The sequence below is a fragment of the Ursus americanus genome, chromosome 16, assembly GCF_024610735.1.
Source record: "Ursus americanus isolate L20-20 chromosome 16, mUrsAme1.1.p, whole genome shotgun sequence".
Lineage (NCBI taxonomy): Eukaryota > Metazoa > Chordata > Mammalia > Carnivora > Ursidae > Ursus > Ursus americanus.
The window spans coordinates 35,648,274-35,670,975 of NC_142142.1; the positions used below are offsets into that span (position 1 = coordinate 35,648,274).

Sequence of the window (22,702 nt, forward strand, 5' to 3'; positions counted from 1 at the left end):
CAAATGGCTAACAGACACATGAAAAAATGTTCAAAATCACTAGCCATCAAGGAAATTCAAATCAAAACCACACTGAGATACCACCTTACACCAGTTAGAATGGCAAAAATAGGCAAGGCAAGAGACAACAATTGTTGGAGAGGATGTGGAGAAAGGGGATCCCTCCTACATTGTTGGTGGGAATGCAACAGCCACTCTGGAAAACAGTGTGGAGTTCCCTTAAAAAGTTAAAAATTGAGCTACCCTATGATCCAGCCATTGCACTACTGGGTGTTTACCCCAAAGATACAGACGTAGTGAAGAGAAGGGCCATATGCACCCCAATGTTCATAGCAGCAATGTCCACAATAGCTAAATCGTGGAAGGAGCCGAGATGCCCTGCAACAGATGACTGGATTAAGAAGTTGTGGTCCATATATACAATGGAATATTACTCGGCTATCAGAAAGAACGAGTTCTCAACATTTGCTACAACATGGAGGGCACTGGAGGAGATAATGCTAAGTGAAATAAGTCAAGCAGAGAAAGACAACTATCATATGATTTCTCTCATCTATGGAACATAAGAACTAGGATGATCGGTAGGGGAAGAAAGGGATAAAGAAAGGGGGGGTAATCAGAAGAGGGAATGAAACATGAGAGACTATGGACTATGAGAAACAAACTGAGGGCCTCAGAGGGGAGGGGGGTGGGGGAATGGGATAGACCGGTGATGGGTAGTAAGGAGGGCACGTATTGCATGGTGCACTGGGTGTTATACACAACTAATGAATCATCGAGCCTTACGTCGGAAACCGGGGATGTACTGTATGGTGACTAACATAATATAATAAAAAATCATTAAAAAAAAAAATAAGACCCATCTATATGCTGCCTACGAAAGACTTACTGCACATGTAAGGACATACATAGATTGAAAGCAAGAGATGGAAAAGATATTCCATGCAAATGGAAACCAAAAGAAAACTGGGATACCTATACTCACATCACACATAATGGACTTTAAGACAAACACTGTAATAAGAGACAAAGAAGGTCATTATATAGGGGATCAATATAAAGAGGTCAATCCAACAAGAGGATAAAACATTTGTAAATATTTATTTAATAAGTCTTAATAAGTATAAGAAGATTGAAATCATATCAAGCTCTCTTCCAACTATAATAGTATAAAACCAGAAATAAATTACAAGAAGAAAAATGGATGGGCGCCTCGGTGGCTCAGTCGTTAAGCGTCTGCCTTCACCTCAGGGCGTGATCCCGGAGTTCTGGAATCGAGCCCCACATCAGGCTCCTCCACTGGTAGCCTGCTTCTTCCTCTCCCACTCCCCCTGCTTGTGTTCCCTCTCTCACTGGCTGTCTCTCTCTGTGTCAAATAAATAAATAAAATCTAAAAAAAAATAAACAAACAAGAAAACTGGAAAGTTCAAAAGCATACAAAGATTAAACATGCTACTGAACAATCAATGGGTCAAAAAAGAAATCAAAAGAGAAATCAATAAATCTTGAGGCAAATGAAAATTGAACTACATATCAAAATTTAAGGGATGCAGCAAAAGCTGTCCTAAAAGATAAGTTTGTGTGATAAATGCCTACATTAAAAAGCAAGAAAGATCTCAAATAAACAACCTAACTTTATACCACAAGGAAATTTTTAAAAAGGAACAAATTAAGCCCAAAGTTAATAGAAAAAAGGAAATAATAAAGATCAGAGTAGAAATAAATGAGAGACTAAAAGCACAACAGAAAAGATCAATGAAACTAAGAGCTGGTTTTTTTGAAAAGATAAACAAATAATTGGCTAAACTTACCAAGAAAAAGATAGAGGATTCACATAAATAAAATCAGAAATGAAAAAGAACATGTTACAATTGATACCACATCAATATAAGGAAAATAAGAGACTGCAATGAACAATTATATGCTAAAAAATTGGACAACCAAGATGAAATACATAAATTTCTAGAAATATACAACCTGCCAAGACTGAATATGAAACTATAGAGAATCAAAAACCTCCCAATAAACAAAGGTCCAGGACCAGATGGATTAACTGGTGAATTCTGCCAAACATTTAAAGAAGAACTAATGCCAATCCTTTCCAAACTCTTCCAAAAAATAGAAGGAGGGAGTATTTCTAACCTCATTTTCCAAAGCCAGCATTACCCTGATACCAAAACCAGAGCAAGCATACTGCAAGACTAGAAAATATCAAGCCAATATACTTGATGAACATATATGCAAAAATCTGCAATAAAATATTAGCAAACTGAGTTCAACAGCACATTAAAAAAATCATTCACCATGAACAAGTGGGATTTATCCCTGCAATGCAAGAATGTTTTAACATTCACAAATCAAACAATGTAGAACAGAACTGAGAGCCCAGAAATAAACCCACACATATATGGTCAATTAATTTACAAAAAAGGAGCCAAAAATATAAAATGGGGAAAGGACAGTCTCTTCAACAAATGGTGTTGGGAAAACAGGGATAGCCACATGTGAAACAATGAAACCGAACCTTTATCTTATACCTTACATAAAGATTAACTCAAAATAAATTAAATACTTGAATGTAAGACCTGAAACCATAGAATCCCTAAAAGAAAACATAGGCAGTAATCTCCTTCATGTTGGTTTTGGCAATGGTTTTTGGATCTGACATCAAAAGCAAAGGCAACAATCACGCAAAAAAACCACTGAGACTACATCAAACTAAAGAGCTTCTGTTCAGCAAAGGAAACCATCAACAAAATGAAATGGCAATCTACTGAATGTGAGAAAATATTTGCAAATCATATATCTGATAACCAGTTAATATCCAAAATACATAAAGAACTCATACTACTCAATTGCAAAAAACAGGTAACCTGATTTAAAAATGGGCAGAAGATCTGAATAGACATTTTTCAAAGAAGAAATATAGAGAGCCAACAAGTACATGAAAAGATGCTCAACATCACTAATAATTCAGGGAAATGTGAATCAAAACCACAATGATCTATCATCTCACATCTTTAAGAATGGCTCTTATCAAAAAGACAAGAAAGAACAAGTGTTGGTGAGGATGTAGAGAAAAAGGAACCCACTGTTAATGGGAATGTATATCTGTGGAACCACTATGGAAAACAGTATAGAGGTTCCTCAAAACATTAGCAATAGAAATAAAATATGATCCAGTAATTCCACCTCTGGGTATTTATCTGAAAAAAAAATCAAAGCACTAACTAAAAAAGATATAAACACCCCCATGTTCATTACAGCATTATACAATAGCCAATGTATAAAAACAAACTAAGTGTCCATTGATGGACGAATGGATAAAGATGTGATACTTATGAGAAATTAAATATTTTAGCCATAAAGAATGAAATCTTGCCATTTGTGACAACATGGGTAGACCTGAGGACATTATAAAAAGTGATATAAATCAGACAGAGAAAGACAAATATCATGTGATCTCACTTATATGTGGAATCATAAAAAAAAAAAAGTTAAAAACCAACAACAAAAACCAAAGCTCAAAGAAACAGAGAACAGATGGCTGGTTGCCAGATGGAGGGAAGGAGGGAAAAAGGGAAGATGGGGTGGTTGGGTGAAATGGGTAAAGGGGGTCAAAAGATACACACTTCTAGTTATAAAACAAATAAGTCATGGGGATGTAATGCACAGAATGGTGACTATAGTTAATAATACTATATTTATATTTGAGCATTGCTGAGAGTAGATCTTAAAAGTTCTCATCACAAGGGCACCTGGGTGGCTCAGTGGGTTGGTTGAGCGTCTGCCTTCAGCTCAGGCCATGATCTCAGGGTCCTGGGATCAAGTACCGCATTGGGCTCCTTGCTCAGTGGGCAGCCTGCTTCTCCCTCCCCCTCTACGTGCCACTCCCCCTTCTTGTGCTTTCTCTCGCTCTCTCTCTGTCAAATAAATAAAATCTTTAAAAAAAAACTTTTTTTAAAGTTCTCATCACAAGAAAAAAATTGTTATTAAGTGTGGTGATAGATGTTAACTAGACTTATTGTAGTGATGACTCCACGATATATACAAATATCAAATCATTATGTTATAAATCTGAAACTACTATAATGCTATATGTCAATTGTACCTCAATAAAAAAAAGAAACCATAAAGGAAAAAAAAAACCTTAGAAAAAAAGAAGTGGCGAAGAAACTACTGAACACCCCTATATGAGTGAATCCTAAATGGATACAAATGATAGTTTTATACTGAGTGTGGGTTATTCTCTTATCTTCATTTATTTCTCATTGCCTTTTTAAAGATGTGGGAAAGAACACCTAGGAAAACATATTGGGCTAGCATGGATGTGGTGGGTCTTACATCTTTATGCAGATTTTACCTCCACAAATCCTACCACATGTTCTGTGGGAAGACTGGGGAGAATCCTCAGTAACCTTCTGTTACAGGTAGATTGGGTTCCCCCCCCCCAAAAAATTCATATATTGAGGTCCCAACTCCCAGGACCTCAGAATGTGACTGTATTTGGCAAAAAGGCCTCCAGAATGAGTGGTGTCCTTATAAAAAGAGGAAATTTGAATATAGACAAGCATAGAGAGAAGACCATGTGAAGACACAAGGAGAAGATGGCTATCTACAGGCCAAGAAAAGAATCTCAGATAAAAACAACCCTGATGACACCTCAATCTTGGATGTCTAAGCCTCTAAAACTGTGAGAAGATAAATGCCTGTTGTTTAAGTACCCAGTCCATGGTGTTCTGTTATGGCAGTCCAAGGAAACTAAAACAGGTTTTGATACCAAGAAATGGGGTACTGTGGCAATTTGTTATTAGTTAACAAATACCTAAAGATGTGGAAGTGGCTCTGGAACTAGGTAATGGGGAGAGGCTGGATGAATCCTGAAGTGCTTGTAAAAAATAAGCCTAGATTTCCTTGAAGGGACTGTTAATAGAAATATGGGATTAAAGGTAATTCTAGTGAGAGCTCAGAAAAAGAAGAGGAGAGCTGGAGAGAGAGCTTGTATCATCTTAGAGAATACAAATGTCATCATAAACAAATTGCTGTTAGAAATATGAAAGTTAAAGATGGTTCTGATGAGATCTCAGGTGGAAATTAGTAAATGTTATCAGAAACTGGAAGGGGAAGTTGATCCTTGTTATAAAATGGCAAAGAACTTGGATGAATTGAGTTCTAGTATTTTGTGGAAAACAGAACTTGCAACTGATGGACCCCAATATTTAAATGAGGAGATTCCTAAGAAAATGTTGATGGCATGGTCTGGTTTCTCCTTGTTCCCTATAGTGAAATATAAGAGGAAAAATATAAATTGAAGAAGGAATTGTTAAGCAAAAAGGAACCCGAACTTGAAGATTTGTAAAATTCTCAGCCTACCTATATTGTAAAAATTGAGAAAGTGCGATTAGAGAACATTGAAGATGTGGCTGGACAATCATTTGCTACAGAGGTTGCTGGTGAGTGACTTATGGATCCATTCAGCCACCTCAACAGAAGCCAGGAATAGGGGTGGGGCTATCTTAGGTAAGATCCAAGGAGGACCCTCTTGTCTAATGGCTTGGGCTCCCATAAATTGTATGGGAGGCCAACAGGTTTTTAAAAATTTTATACTCGCAGAAATGCTACTGACTTGGACAGAAGGCATCATTGCTGAGGCAAAATGAAGGAAAGCTGTTGGACTTCTGGGATTCTACAGGATGAGCCAACAGAGCTATCAGGCTGCAAATATACATGATCCTTCAAGAAAAAAGAGGAATGACACTGAAGGTGGTTGAGAGGTCAGCAGGCTACCATTACTACTGTGGGCATAGAGGCCCAGTGGACAGGGCTGTGTTGTCTTTTTCTAGGTTCCAGAGGAGTCAGAGCCAATGGCCAGGTCTGAGGGTATGGGGCTGTCACCCTGGTGGGCCTGAAAGGGAAGCCCACCCTGGTAGACATAGAGAACAGAGAATGATTATTAAAACTTAAAGCCTAATTATTATTCTGAGGCCTTAAATCTAATGGAATTTGCCGTACAAGGTTTTGGACTTGCTTGCCACCCATGACCCCTTTCTTCTTTCCAATTTCTCCCTTTTTGAATGAGATTGTTTATCCTGTGCCTATCCTACATTGTATTTTGGAAGCAGATAACTTGTTGCCTGGTTTAATAGGTTCATACCTAGAGAAGCATTTTGCCTAGGATGAATCATACCTAGAGTCTCATCTCTACCTGTATTAAATGAGATTTAGATGAGATTTTGGACTCAGAGTTGATGCTGGAATTAAAAAAAAATAAGTTGGACTTTGAGGCTGCAAGCGTGGGGTTAATATATTTTGCATGAAAGAAAGACCTAAATTTGGGTGAGGGTGGTTAGTTATGGGCTGAATTGTGTCCCCCACATATACAGTGAACTCCTAATGCCCAGTATCTCAGAATATGATTATATTTGGGAAAAGAGTATTTAAACAGTTCATTAAGGTTAAATGAGATTATTAGGGTGGACCCTAATCCAATATGACTAGTACCCTTATAAGAAGAGATTAGGATACAGACACACACAGAGGGAAAACCTTGTGAAGATGCCCAGAGAAGTCAGCCATCTACAGGCCAAGGAGAGAAGCCGCAGAAGTAACAAACCCTTTTGACACCTTGATCTCAGATTCTAGCCCCCAGAACTGTGAGAAGATAAATACCGTTTAAGCCAACAAGCCTGAGGTACTTTGGCTTCCTTCTGGACACTGGCTGGGGAAGGGAAGCAGCAGCCCCTGCCAAATCTCCCATACCCCTCTCTTCTAGGGAACAGAAGACTCAATCTGCAGAGACAGGAACAACAAAAGCTGTCACCTTAAGGCACGGGTTAAAACCTACTGCTTCTGAGAAACAGAGCAGGGAAAAACCAATAAAACAAAACACTGCCCTTGGGAGAGGGCAAGAACCTGTGATGAGCCTGGAAATACAGCTAGGGAAGAAAGAGGAGCCCTTGAAAAGGCCGTACGTCTCAGACCCAGGCACACAGTGCTTGCCTAAGACTGAGGCTTCATTGTAACATCAGAGAATCCATTTCCTCCCTCACCATCAGGCTAACCAGTACAGAGTATAAATGACATATAGTATAGCAGGGAGAGCTGGGAAAGACAGACGCTCTTGGGGCGCAATGCAAAGGGAAGAATGAAAGCCAAGGGGAGTCCAGACATTGAGAAAACACCTCTGACAAACTAGCCCTTGCACTAGACACGAGATGTTCTAGAGGAATTTGAAGCCTATGGTTCAAGGAGGATAACCTTAGCAACAAGAAACCTCAAGTTCAGCCCAACTCCTGACTAGATTAACACAAAACCCCCACATGAAAAGGCTAGCAGAAAGAAAAGCATGCTTATTTCCTATGTCCCACACAAGATGTTCCGTTTTCTTAAAACAAAACAAAACAAAACTATGAGCCCTACAAAATGGCAAGAAAAAAAAACACATTTTGAAGAGCTAAAGCAATAATCAAGAACAGTCTCAGATAAGACAGTCGTTGTAATTAAAATACAGCATCCAAGCAGTGTAAGACAATATCAAACGATCTTATGTACCTGTAATTGGACCTGCAGAAGAAAAGAGAGAGAATAGAGGAACTATATGAATAAGCAATGAATGAATAAGCACCAAACCACAGATCCAATCTGTGAGAACAACAAGCAGGATAAACTCTAAGAAACAAACCATACCTAAGTATATTATACTCAAGCTTCTGAAAACCAAACACAATGAGAAAATTCTAAAGGCAGTTAAAGAAAAAAAGACAAATCACTTACAAAAGCCACAGATAAGAATTAATATAGACTTCTCATCAGAAACCATGAAAGCCAAAAAACAAACAAACAAACACAATGGAATGGCATCTCTAAAATGAGGATTTAGGAATATACTATTATAAGATATTAATACTACACGTGAAACAGTTCAGTATTTGAAAGTACTTTCAGATCAATTTAACATGTATATTTTAAATCCTTGGGCAACAGCTAAAACTTTAAAACCTGAGAAAAGTAATTAGTCTATAGGAGATAAAATGTGATAATAAAAAATGCTCAATTAACTCAAGAAAAGGGGAAAAAAGAAGAAGAAAGAAACATAACAAGTGGAAAAATAGAAAAGAATAGCAAGATGCTAGATTTTAATCCAACTATATCAATAATCACTTTAAATGTGAATTATCTAACTACGTCAGTTAAGAGACAAAAACTATCAGATTAAATATTTTAAAAAGTAATACATAATTATATGCTGTCTGGAAGAAATCCACTTTAAATACAAATACTTAAAGACAGGTAAAAAGACAGGTAAAAAGCCACCTCGGTGGCTCAGTCAGTTAACAGCTCAGGACAGGATCCCAGGGTACTGGGATCAAGCCCCAAGTCAGGCTCACTGCTCAGTGTGAAGCCTGCTTCTCCCTCTTCTTCTGCCCCTCTGCCCCGCTTGTGCTTTCTCTCTCAAATAAATGAATAAAATCTTTAAAAAAAAAACGGTAAAAAGTAAAAGCACAAAGAAAAATACACCATGTAAACCACTAACCAAAAGAAAACTGGAATAGCTATATTTATATCAATCAAAGTAGACTTCAAACAAGGAAGATGGTCATTACATAATGATAAAGGGGTGAATTCTCCAAGAAAATACAACAATTCTAAATGCGTATATACCAAAAACCAAAGCTTCAAAATACACAAGACAAAAATGGACAGATCAGAAAGGACAAATAAATAAATCCACTAAATAAATTAATAATAAATAATAATTAATTAATCCATTAAATAAATATAATTATTTAGAAATATCAACACTTTTCTCTTAGTAATTGATAGAATAAGTAAGTAGAAAATCAGTAAGAATAAAGATGACCTGAACAGTACCATCAATTAACTTAAGCTAATGGAAATTTATAAACAAATGCAAAATACACATCTTCTCAAGTGTACATGGAACATTCACCAAATTGACCATATTATGAGTCATAAAACAAACCTTAACAAATGTAAAAGAACAGAATCATACAAAGCATATTCTTGGATTTTAACAGAAATCCAAGTTTTTTAAACTAGAAATCAACAACAGAATAATACCTGGAAAATCCCTAAGGATTCAAAAATTAAGCAACACATTTCCGATACATAGAATAAAGATGAAGTCTCAAGGGAAATTTTTAAATGTTTTGAACATTGAAACATTTTTGAAAATGAAAATATAGCATATCAAACAGTGCATTCAGGGAAATTTATAGCCATAAATGCTCATATTAGGAAAGAAAAAATTCTCAAGTCAGTAATTTAAGCTTCCACCAAATAAACAAACAACCTAGAAGAAGTAGAACCAAGTCAGTCCAAAAGAAGCAAAATAAAAAATGCTAAAGATCAAAGAAAAAATCCACAAGTAGAAAAGAAAATAAAGCAAAAAAAATAAAAATAAAAAGCCAAAACTAGTTCTCTGAAGAGATCTATAAAACTAATAAACTTCTAGTCACGATGACTGAGATAAAAAGAGAGAAGACACAAACTTACCAATATCAGGAATGGAAGAAGGGCCACCACCACTGACAACAAAGACATTACAAGGATATCAACAGAATATTATAAACAACTTGTGTCCATGAATTCATAAACTTAGATGAGACAGAATAGAATAAATCTTTAAAAGACACAAACTACCAAAACTTGCTCAAGAAGAAATAATCTAAATCATGCTATATGTATTAGAGAAATTAAAGTTCTAGTTAAAAGTCTTTTTAAAAAGAAAACTTCAGGTCCAGATGGTTTCACTGGTGAATTTTACCAAACATTAAGTAAGAAATGCTACAGATTCTATACAACCTCTTCCAGAAAATAGAAAAGGAGGGAATACTTCCAAACTCATTTTATGAAGCCAGTATTACCCTGATTCTAAAATAAAGACATTACAAGAAAAGAAAACCAAAGACCAATATCCCCCACGAACAAGGAAGCAAAACTTCTCAATAAGTCATGAACAAATCAAATCCATCAGAATATACACAATAATATATCACAATCAAGTCGGATTAATCCCAGGAATACAAGACTGGATCAACTTTCAAAACCCAGGCTTAACCATATTAGTGTACAAAAGAAGAAGGACATGTGAGAAAAATTGCATGACCTTTGGCTTTGGCTAAGACTTTAGACATAGGATACAAGTCACGATGCACTTGGCTATCAAAAGGAAGGAAGTACTGATTCATGCTACAGTACAGATGAACCTCAAGCTGCGTGAAAGAAACCAGATACAAAAGACTAGATATTGTACAATTCCATATATAGGAAATGTCTAGAAAAAGCAAATTTATAGAGATGGAAAACATCAGCACTTGCCTTGGGTTGGAGACGGGACCAGGAGATTGACCACAAATGAGTGTGGGGAAACTCTTCAGATTGTGGTGCTGGCTGTAAAACTCTACATCTTGGATTATATACTTACAACGGGTGAATTTAATGGTGTATAAATTATATTTCAACAAAGCTGCTTTTAAAAAAAAAGTGACAACCAGAGAAAGACAGTTGTCATATGGTTTCACTCATATGTGGAATATAAGAAACAGTGCAGAGGATCATAGGGGAAGGGAGGGAAAACTGAATGGGAAGAAATCAGAGAGGAAGACAAACCATGAGAGACTCGTGACTCCGGGAAACAAACTTCCTCAGGTTGTGGAAGGGCAGGTGGGTGGGGGGATGGGGTAACTGGGTGACGGGCATTAAGGAGGGCACATGATGTGACGAGCACTGGGTGTTATATGCATCTAATGAATCAATGAACACTACATCAAAAACTAATGATGTACTATATGTTGGTTAACTGAATTTAAATTAAAAAAATAATAATAATAATTTTAAAATTTTAAAAATGTTTCAAAAGTGACAAGAGAAAAAGAACCAACAACAAAAAAAGACACTTACTACAGCCATTAAAAACTAGATAGCCATTGGGGCACCTGGGTGGCTCAGTCGTTAAGCCTCTGCCTTCGGCTCAGGTCATGATCCTGGTCATGATCCCAGCGTTCTGGGATCCAGCCCGCATCGGGCTCCCTGCTCAGCGGGAAGCCTGCTTCTCCCTCTCCCACTCCCCCTGCTTGTGTTCCCTCTCTCGCTGGCTGTCTCTCTGTCAAATAAATAAATAAAATCTTAAAAAAACAAAAAACAAACTAGATAGCCATGAATGCAGCCCTGGCAGAGTCCCTTCTATTTACTAGGTCAGAAGATGTGTAGAAATTAGTGAGAAGAGGAAATAAGATTAATTTGTTCTTTAATTAAAACTTGTGTAGGAGGTGTAGGGCACTGGAGGAAGCACTTCGGGAGGCTCTTGGCCAAGTGCGTGCCGTACTTTGCTGTACTGAAGAAGGCCTTCCTGCCTAAGGGAGAAGAGCAGTGCGGGCTGAGCCTGGAAAGGAAGACTGCATCAGGTTACACCAGGCCCCTCAGGCCATGGCTCCAGCTTTGGATATTATCCTGGGCACAACGGAGACCGAGAAAGTGTGTTAAGCAGAGGAAACCATAATCAGTTTGGTCTTTAAGAGCTCAATCCAGCTGTTCTGTGAAGAAAGGATATAATCCCCAAAGGCATGGACTATGCTTTGTCCATCTTTGAAACCATCACAAGGGACAACGCACTGAGAGGAAATAGGAGCTATTCAATCCGTGGTTGTTAATGAAGTCATGTACAATAGTTATTCACTCCCATCGTTTGCAGTCTGGCTAAAATAGGCTGACTCCAGCAAAGCTAGGTACGAGTCCTCTCTCAGCAATGTATATAGCCCATTTCTGAGCTCTGTCCTTGCAGAGAAAAAAAGAACATCATCTCCCTTTGCTTAACTCACTTAATCCCCTCACCTTCCCTCTAGTCATCTCCATGAGGTGCTTCACTAACAGTGGTGATGGAAGGACTTCCTCTTCATTCCCCATGACAAAAGGTATAAACTCCCCAAATTGCTTTGGAACCCAGCTGAGGGGGGAAGCAGCAGTTTCCTTGCCAGGCCTGTTCTCATTGAACACCAGCTGCACAGGCTAGGGGGTTTGGGCAGGCAAAGGAGCAAAGACTCTTCATCTCTAAGACATCCTTACCTGCAGCTGGGAAAGCTGCTCGAAAGCACTCTTCTCAAATGTGTTCATATTGATGGTGGCCAGAACTAGAGAGAGAAGAGGCAGGTGCTGCGTAAGGTACTGTGCCAGTGCCACCAGGGGATGGTTGGAGGCCCACACCTTGCACACAGAAGGAAGAGGTGCTAAGTAGTAAGGACAATGAGACACTACTCATATTCCACTTTGCAAAGTACAAAGGGCTGCCATATATGTCCTCACATCACTGGGAACTTGCAAGGACAAAGCAAGTTAAGAAGGGCAGTTAAAATTAACCACATTTCGTGTAGAGAAGTAGAACAGGCCAAGATCATGCAACTTGATTAGACTTAGGAACTGAATACAAGTCTCCTGACCCAAGTTCAGCACACTTCCCACTGTACCATAATGACATGGGGAAGAGGGGCGCCTGGGTGGCACAGCGGTTAAAGCGTCTGCCTTCGGCTCAGGGCGTGATCCCGGCGTTATGGGATCGAGCGCCATATCAGGCTCTTCCACTATGAGCCTGCTTCTTCCTCTCCCACTCCCCCTGCTTGTGTTCCCTCTCTCGCTGGCTGTCTCTATCTCTGTAGAATGAATAAATAAAATCTTGAAAAAAAAAAATGGGGAAGAGCCACCAAAAAGGAGGGGAGACAGCAATATATGGAAGTAACTGATCTTGAACTAAGGACTACGTAACAGATACTCCCCTGGTCTCAAATGGCTGCTGACGATACGTTGGTCATAATCACCTTATGATTATGGTCTGAGCTGTTCTATTACTCTCTAGGATGAACTCCACTCAGAGTCCATAGTAAGCCTCTGGCTGCAAGATCCCAGGACTAGAACTTGGCCTTGGCCGGCTTCCTGACACATGTCTATCTTCTGTTTCTCCACGTGGCTTTCCACATTGGTGGAGAAGACCTGGATTCTATTTTTTTTTAAAGATTTTATTTATTTATTTGACAGAGAGAGAGACAGCCAGTGAGAGAGGGAACACAAGCAGGGGGAGTGGGAGAGGAAGAAGCAGGCTCCCAGCGGAGCAGGGAGCCCGATGAGGGGCTCAATCCCAGGACTCCAGGATCACGCCCTGAGCTGAAGGCAGACGCTTAACGACTGAGCCACCCAGGTGCCCCGAGAAGACCTGGATTCTAAGCCATGCCCAGCACCAATCCAGATTCTTTGCCGGAAAAACTGTGAAAGATGGAAAAGTATACTGAAGCCAGAAGATCGTGATTACAGCTCTGTTTAAAGACAACACAAGTGAGGGAAAGAGATGGGGTTGGTGTGTGAGCTCTTCACTTGGACCTCGAGTCCTCATCAGTATCAAGTTTCTGGAGTCCACGTCAATGTACATGGGAAAGAGAGACACCGAGATATACTTGGTTCAAGATTCAAACTGGCTGGTGAAGAGCCTCAGTTCTTCCTTAAAGTTAAGTCTAAATTTGTACCTCCTTCTAGGTAGCCTTTTTGCAGATTCTCTGCATCATCCGAGGTCACGAGCAGTTCCACAATCCCTCTTTCCAGCAGGGCCTGTTGAGAAAACAGGACAAAATGAATCTACTTCCCTTGTTCCCATGAGAAGGAAACATAAGGAAATTAGGGAAAAAATATAGCTTGGGCTCACTTGGGCAATGTGTGAGCTAGAGAGAAAGGTGTGAATTTAGAGTCTGACCATCTGTAATTCAGTGAATTAGGGAACTTTGGTCTCTGTCCCAGCCTGTGTTGTTCCCAGGGATGAGTTGTGGATTCTGACAGCCGTGGTCACAGCCTCAAGGGGAAAAACACAATGCTGACTTTTATGAGGAAGCACTTGAGGGAGGCTCTGAATCCAAGAGAAAGAGAGAAGGTTTTGAAGCACTTTGGGCTTGAAGGGAAGAGGCCAAGGCTGTGGGATCACAGATGAACTTCATAAAATTTGGGTCCTACCTGGACATTCAAAGGAAGCAAGGGAGCCTGTCATGGCTTCAGGGAAGGGGAAATCTAATCTGCAAATTACTAAAGGCTGAGGAGCAGACACTTGGCCAGAGGGCAAGAGGACCCTATCTGTGTATCTTAAATGTTCACTGAGCCATGTCTGGGCCTGGCAGGGTAGTCAAGTAGTAAATTTTGAAAATCAAGAAAAAACAATGCTAGCTGAATGAGACTGATTTGAGGGGGTCTAACGTTTTGCCCCTGAAAATAGTTGGGGGGGGGAATCCCTCACAGACCTTGTCCAGCCCCAGAGGCCACAGCTGTATGGCAGGAGCCAGGGTGTCCGGGGAGCCCAGCCCTGCCCTCCTCCCCCTCTTGTCACCTGTTTGCTCTCCCTTGCCCAGCTGGCAGCTCCTCCCCACTGCTTTCCAGATCATCCCACCCAGAGGTCTCTGTGTAGACACAGCTAACATGCAAGCCCACATTCTGCTTAGCAACCTGGGGAGGAGGTCCAGTTTATACTTGAAACTCATCAGCTTCTTCGCTGTGGGAAATCAGGGACAGGAAGGGGCCTGACCCATCAGAAAGGCAACCCAGCAAGACTATAGTTATTCCCTGGCCTGAGACCTTCCCCCCATGAAGGAGCAAAGGCAATAGAAGAATGTTAGCACTGCAGGTCGGAAAGCTGCACAATGAGAGTCATCGTCATTAAGCTCATGAAGCATTATTTACTATGGATGTAAATTTACCAGCCCCCAGATTTAAGGGGAATTATGGGTCATAGAGACAGCAACAGAAAGGAATAATCCTTCCATATCCTGTTTTATCTCCTAATAAAGTTATCTGAGTACATCTTGACCACCCGACAACATTGCAGAGTCACAGAGACACTGAACTTGATCTCACATATTCTCATCACTCAGAGCACCTACCACAGGGTCACCCATGCAGCAGGGCCTTGAAAATGCATGCCTGTAAAACCGACAGAGTGAGGAAGGAAGCATGCAAATATGAAGACAAACCAAGTGTCTCTTACCTTTCGAACATAAGGCATGTAATCTTTATCCATGGCAAATGAACCGTATTCATTCTCCACCTGCACTGCGATGATGGGGCCTCCCTTGTGGTACTGAGAGACAAACAGATCAAGGGGGAATGTGAAGCTACTGGTGCAAAAAGCCTGGAGTCTCGGAGTTTGCTGCTAAGATCACACACCTGGTATGGTAAGCTTTGATCCAAGTAGATACCTCATGTCTCTTTGGTGCTCCCTCTCCTCCCCCAGGTCCTGGAGTCAGTCACCTCCAGGCACTTCAGCTGTTGCAGAGTCCTGCCTTCCCTAGTCTTTGGAGATAAGTGACTCCCACAGTTTTCCCTCTATTTCTCATACTAATTTTCTGCTTAAATATGAATCTCAAATCTACAAACTCCCCTGCTTCCATGCCCACCCTATCCACTCTCCCTAACGAATGAAAGAGGTGTCCCTTCTTCCTCCTGCCTTAGGATAGTGTCACCACTCATGCATGGAGTCTCCTTGCCTCCTACCACCTGCTCTCTGCTCTGCTTCCTCTACCTTCTGTACTTTCAACCTTTCCTTCCAAACCAACAGACCTCCAGCATCATGGAAACTTATTTGGAACCCTCAATCAGAGAGGGAGAGCACTTGCACCCCAGGACTGTTCCCCCACCCACAGTTCTCTTGGTCTCTCCTCCTTAAGAGCCTTGTTTCTTGAAAGAGTTACTGGTTGTCTACACTCACTCCTCTCTGCATTCTCACTTTGTTCTGTTTTGTTTGGTTTGTTTGCTTTGGCTTTCTCACTTTGACTCCACCCCTCAAACCACCCTAGTAATTCTTCCAATGCTGTCGTGCCAACTGTCATCAACAGTAACCTAGTTGAAATCATACAGAAATTATAAGTTTTCAATGTTTAATCTTTCGATGTCCTTCCACACTCATTGCAGAAGCCTTTCCATACTGAAGGCAGAGTGAGCTCTTGACAGTCTGACCACTGCACCCCCCACATGGCTCCTATTGCCTACAGAGTAAATGCCAATTTTAGAGCAAGGTATTCCCTTTTGGACATGGGACAGAAGAGAATGAGCACACCCCTGCGTTGGAGCAGAAGAGAGTGAGCATGTGTGCTGGGTTTTCTTCTACAGCCTCACCTTTTGCCTCTTTCCCACCTCACTTTCTATGTTCCACACCAGCTGAACTTCTTCCAGCTCTTCAAACTCCTCGTTCTATCTCTTGCTCTCTGATCTTTACCCATGTTGGAGATTCCTGACCATTGCTAATACCTGCCCATGCTTTAGGTCACTGTGTAAGTTACTTTTTCTGGAAAGCCATGCCCTGAACCTCACTTTCTCCATGTTGCTACCCTAGGAGGGGTGTCCTGCACTTCTTCCACTGCGGCAATCATTCCTCATAGTATAAGTGGTCATTTGACTCCATGGGGCAGGAACCATGTCTATCCTTCTCACCATTGGAGGCTTAGCTCCTACACAGCACCTGGCGCACAGCAGGTGCTCAATAATTACTTGTTGAGTGAACATAAGTATTCCACACTGATGAATTAAGAAAAATTGTTTGTATTATTGAACCATATCTTCTCCCAACCTGAAGGGTGAGATTTCTAAAAACTGCATCATAAATTCACAGATGACCTTACAAAACAAACAGGGTTAGAAAAATGAAAGTCCCAAGTGAAAGAGTAAAGACACTCTAAGTGATATTTAAATATAACAATTAAAACAATGAAGATAATCAAATAGAAAACCTTAAAATACTAACCATTTAGTAATAATAAGCCCTATAAATTTCATTTGCACTTAAAATTCCTTGCTTCTTAAAAATTTCCTAGGACTTCCTACCTCATGATTTCAGTGGCATGTTTGTAAATTCGCTTTGCTTGCTGCATCTGTACTAATGGTACGTGGCATTTGTACTTGTGTCTGAACTTCCAGCCAAACATTCAAAATCTTTCTCGTTTTAAGGCTCAGAGATTTTTGCTCCTGCACCTGGTCCCACCTACACAGCAGAAATGCAGCCAGAAACATATGGCTTCCAGCCCTTTTAATGAAAGATGTGCCTCGATTCCGCCTAAGAGACCCAGAGTTTAATCCTAATGATGATGTCTTCTTCCCCGCAGCATTGCTCATCTCTCCTAAAGCTGTACTGCAGAGACATTATTCCTAATCTGTCTTTCCCTTTATTTCCATTCCTAATCTGCAGTTTTTCTTTCAGATTATTCTAAGACTAACTCATAATTCACAATTAAGAATTAGTTACAAAGGCTAGATTTGCATATTTCAGCCCCCAAAAAGGAGTCTAAGATAATTAGCTATTGGTCTACTACCTAATCATTGGTTTTTATCCCCCGCCAAGTTTTATCCAGATATATGCTCTCAAAATAAGATTTATTTTTATGTAAATAATAACCATGTGTCTCCTCTTGTTTGAAAGAGAGTTGTATTTTAAAAATCAAACATAATGACCAAATAACTGCAGCCTTGTAGACTGCAGGCTAAAATGTTATTTTTTATCACAGACTGGTCTGTGCCATGTGGGTACCTTGAATAAGATCTGGAGACTCCAGGAAGAAAGGAAAATGCACGGTGTCTGTGCTCTGTGCATTTATGAAACTAAAACAAACTGGAATGTAAGCAATAGCAAATATACTCACACAGGTACAAAATGACATATGAACCAAGTTACGCATTATAGCATAAGTTTAAAAAATCAAACGTCCATGATGAGGTGCTAGTTAAATGAATTATGATATGTATCCAAATTGTGGAATACTAGGCAGACGTTAAAAAGAATGGATTTCAAAAATATATTTTAAGTGAAAAAAAAGCCCAGTGGGAATTGTGTATTTTTTATTAAAAAGTATGTATAAATACACACACACGTATAAGTGTATATATAAATAATTTGCTTCTATATGTGTAGGAAATCTCTGGAAAGACACACAAAAATCTGGCAAAATTGATTATCTTCTGAAAAGGCAATTGAATGGCTTTGGTTCAGGGTAAGAGGGGAGGCTTATTTCACCATAAACTCTTTCATACTCTTTTGAGTTTTATCACCAACTATTCAAAACAACAAAGATAATTTAAGAGTAAAAATAAGCAGTATGAAGATCAGTGAGCTTAATGAATGTCAAGTACATTCAGAACAGCGACAGCCACAAATGAACACCCTTTGTCCGTCCCTTGTATGATGTGTGTCTTTCTAGAAACCTTGGGGTAAAGGCTGTACTTGAGACAAGGTCTAGAATTGAAAATTGCAAGAATGTCAGCTTCAATTCTCATAGAGACTGGGCATGGCCTATTCTGTGAACAAGCCAGAAAAACTATTTTCCTAAAGCAAAGAGAAGAAAGAAGGAACAGAAAATTTGCTTTACCTGGAGAGGAACAACTCTGGAAATCAGGTGGTCAAAATACGTATCAACTGCTTCAACAAAGCCCTTGTAGGTTGTTCTCAATATCATCTCGGGGTCTTGCAGCAGCCAGCTGGGGGCAAAAGGGGACTAGCTCAGTGTCTGAGGTGGGAGGGTAGAGGTGAGGGTAAGTGGGGGCGGTGCTTTGGCAGTTTTACATCCTTTGAGCTCATGTCCATGGTCCTGGAGCGCTTAGAAGTCCTGAAGGGATGTGTCCATGTCAGCTGTCAGCTTTTTGGACCATTCACACAGATTTAGAAGAAAAGATACCAACTCCATTGACATGACACTTTACAACTTAATACCAGGACTTGTAGTCCCACATCTTAATGAGAGGTAGTTTAACCTGTCATTGAATGCTCTCCTCTATTCTTGTTCAGTTCATTAAAAACATTTTTCTTGGGGCGCCTGGGTGGCACAGTCGTTAAGCGCCTGCCTTCGGCTCAGGGCGTGATCCCGGGGTTCTGGGATCCAGCCCCACATCAGGCTCCTCCGCTGGGAGCCTGCTTCTTCCTCTCCCACTCCCCCTGCTTGTGTTCCCTCTCTCGCTGGCTGTCTCTATCTCTGTCAAATTAATAAATAAAATCTTTAAAAAAAATTTAAAAAAATAAAAACATTTTTCTTGAGCAAAATGTCTACACATTAGGCAGAGGGTTGCATTTCGTCTAATGGCTAAGACTTCCGGAACAGAGTAAGAGCTTACAAGACAGAAAGCACGCCCCCAGATCACCTGGAAAGAGCTGGGCAGGGATCCAGCTCACCTGCCCCATGAATTGCTGCTTCTCTAAAGCACTCTCTTCCTTCAAGGTCAGGTATTTTCTGCTCGTGAGCTGGGATGAGAGAACAAACTCATCTTGGAGAAAAGCAGTGCTTTTACCTGACAAAAGGGAGTAAAAGTGCTCACCTGGAGCAGAGCCATGGACTAAATGGGCAGTCCTGCCAGCTTGTGACAATAACAGAAGAGCATTCTTGAATTCTCACCCCGAACCTTAGTTGTTTGCATTGAGGACAAGCATCACAGATGAGAAAACAGGCCGAGAAAAAAATGAGAGGGAAAGGCGGGGATCTGAGGGCTCTTAGTACAGAGAATTTGGTCTTCCATTCACAAAATAAAATAAAATCAGACATCGTCAGAACAAGCCCACTCTTCACTGTCTAAAGCTTCCCTCCCCATTCTTCCCACCCATGGACAGAGTTGGGCAGAGCTCCCTCCAGTGGGGAAAGAGAACTATGATCATCCCGATGCTTCCTCTCCCCCTGCACACTCTTGGCCACATGCCCAGAGCACCAGGACAATGACTCATCCATAAAACGGGGATTACAAGAACACCTACACCTCACTGTATTAACTGCAACCATTGCCAGAGATGATGTGTATAAGCACAGAACAGTGCAAGACACAGAGGAGGTGCTCATTCATTATTAGACTGAAGTTTTATGTTTAGTAAAGCCAGCAACTTTACTACAACAAGTCTGGACTCACAGCCCTGCTCACCTGGGCAAGCCCCCGAGGTCAATCTCACTGCAGATGTAGGGGCCTGGACGCAGAATCACCCACAACCCGATCTCTGCAGCCATCAGCACAAAGGCCCTAGGGAGGTCAGTGTCAGCAACTCTCAAAACTCAGAGGGGAGAGTGGGGACAAGCCCAGCATCACAAGGTGGTGGAGCTGCCCAGCCCCTCCTTTCCCTCCCTTCAGAGGCCCCGGGAGCTGGGTTCTTACCTGCTCCCAGCCCGGGACCTTCTGCACAATTCCACTGGGGACATGAGGACCAAAAGCATCAGACAGGGTACAGGGGGATCCTAATATTGAACCTGACCCCAACGGCCTTGCTATCCTAGAGGGGCAACCCCTGCCCCAACCCAGGTGACTGGACCACACTGCAGAGCAGGGCAGACACTGGGGATTAGGTACCTCTGGGCTGCAGTGAAGAGGTCGGGGCTCAGAGGAGACAGACCCAGACCCTTGGGAGTAACAGGTTCATGGAGAGCATGTGGGTCCTGAGAACAAGGCTCCTGACCCCAGCCTCTCTCTGGTTCTCAAAGCGGAACCAAGATGGCCCCATAGTTCCTAATCAACCCCAAGGAGCCACCTCTCTGCCTCACCACCCCAGGCCAGGCCACAGAAGCAGCAACCGCACTTACTCCAGGTCCAAGTTCTCAGAGAAGTCAAATTTGTCTCTTTCTGGCTCATGGAGGTTCCACGGAACATAGCTGTAACAGGGAAGGGGGAAGTACAATAAACATCTTCTGATTTCTTTCCTCTAAATTCCTGTGTCAGCCCCAAATCCATGCCAACACCTGGAAGAGCTCTATTTTACAGTAAGTTGAAGTTTCTAATGACAATTAAGTCTGAATTACATTAACAATGATTATTGTCAATAGTTCCTTTATTACCCAAGCTGCCAATAATCCTATGATTCTAGGTTCCTTGAATTTATACATAAATTACCCCACTCACCACCCATTCTACGTAATACCCGTTAAACGTTTAACAAAAAGGATAAAACCCTCAAATGCCTACATATGCCCAAGACATTTTTGCTAAGAATTAATCAAAATAAGAATAGAGGAGGACTTCCTACAAGGATAATGGAGATGCAATAAAGGAAAGTGCCAGCTTTAGATTTAGCAAGAAGGACCGTGCCAGGCATCTCCCCCTAGGGCTGAGCCTGTAGGGACAAAGCGATACATGTCAAATTTTTATTAGGTGCTATTTTCATTAGGTGACTCTCTTTTTTGTGTGTGTCACCAACAAAGTTCTTGAGTGTTGTGTCTCTAACCTCATGTTTCTCATTAGCTCTGTAGCTCTTATTACACAATTTTGCACAATGTAGACTTTTGGAATTCATGGGTTGCATTGTGGTAGGACCGTATTTAAGATCTTTCGTTGTAAGGAGGAACATAGAGTTGGTTTGCTAAAGACTTAAATATGCATGATAAAGTTTACAGCGATGCACGAAGAGAACAGAATGAAAAAAATTTGCTAAATGATGCTCACAAGTGACTTACTTTAAAGAATATTGCTGGAAAAAGTGGGAAACAAAAAGATGGAACTGATATAGATGAGGCAAAATTATTCTAGCAAACGTAAATAGCAAGCAAAATGGACTTTAAGGCAAAAAAAAAAAATCCCTCACAAATAGATGTTGAAAGGCATCAAATAATAAGAAAGGAAATGACCCATCAAGAAGATACAGTAATCACCACCTCATATATTCTAATACCATATAGAGCTTCAAGTAAAGGAGGAATTTTCTGAATCTAAAAAGAAAGGGATAAATCCACAGTTACAGTGGGAAGATTTAAAATACTTCCCTAAGAAACAAAGAAAATAACAGCAAAACCTTGTAAGGATATAAATTTGATTAACACAAATAAAAGGCTGGATCTAAGAAATACATAGAGAACTCGGTAGCCAAAGATGCAGCACGTACATTCCTAAAAATGTGTATTTTATGACATGCAACAGTCATAAAATACAGAATAAATCTCAACAAATCTCAAAAACTTACATTACATAGTCCATGATCCCAAGACAAAGGCAACTACATTAGAAAATTATGCTTTAAAAATCCAAAAAGTAAAAGAAAGAAAGAAAGAGAGAGAGAGAAAGAAAGAAAGAAAGAAAGAAAGAAAGAAAGAAAGAAAGAAAGAAAGAAAACAGAAAGCATATTCCCAAATAGCTGAACTGTTTGAGACCAAATGACATTCAAAGTATTCCACAGCAATATTTATGAGATATGTAACCAAAGCAATAATTAGAGGTATAGTCATAACCCTGAATAAATAGATTAGAAAAAGGAAACTCCTGGAAAGAAAATGAGCTAAATATTCAACTCAGGAGACAAAGAGAAAAGAAGGAAGTGGAGGAGCAAGTAGAGGAAGAGAAGAGGAGAGGGGAGAAGGTACTAAATCAAATAAGGTAGAAGAAAGGAAATTATACATAACTCAGAAATTATCAAATAGAAAACAAAATGATATAGAGAATATTGATAAAGCTACAAGCTAGTTCTTTGAAAAGACTAAATATTTAGGCAAGAAAAAAAAAGGCCTAAATATACAATATGATGTACAACTTCCAAGAATGAAAGGAGAATTTTTAAGTCCTAGTCAATCCAAAAGAAGAAAGAAGAGGAAGAAAAGATGCCCCCACCTTTGTTTTTCCTTTTCAACAATTCCTTGGCGATTCAGGGCCTTTTCTGGTTCCAACAAATTTAAGGGCTATTTGTTCCAGTTCTTTGAAAAATGTCATTGGTATTTTGATGGGG

At 40.3% G+C, this 22,702-nt stretch overlaps 1 protein-coding gene across 1 annotated transcript in view; it reads right to left on the reverse strand.

Moving 5' to 3' along the window:
* GLB1L3 (galactosidase beta 1 like 3) overlaps positions 1-22,702 on the reverse strand; it is a 49,541-nt gene that overhangs the window by 19,237 nt on the left and 7,602 nt on the right. The window contains exons 4-9 of the mRNA XM_087868553.1: positions 20,577-20,645; positions 19,927-20,022; positions 18,396-18,504; positions 15,029-15,121; positions 13,530-13,611; positions 12,085-12,149 (exon numbers count right to left, since the gene is read on the reverse strand). Of these exons, the coding sequence (XP_087724679.1) occupies positions 12,085-12,149; positions 13,530-13,611; positions 15,029-15,121; positions 18,396-18,504; positions 19,927-20,022; positions 20,577-20,645 (514 nt within the window). The remainder of the gene's footprint in view (positions 1-12,084; positions 12,150-13,529; positions 13,612-15,028; positions 15,122-18,395; positions 18,505-19,926; positions 20,023-20,576; positions 20,646-22,702) is intronic.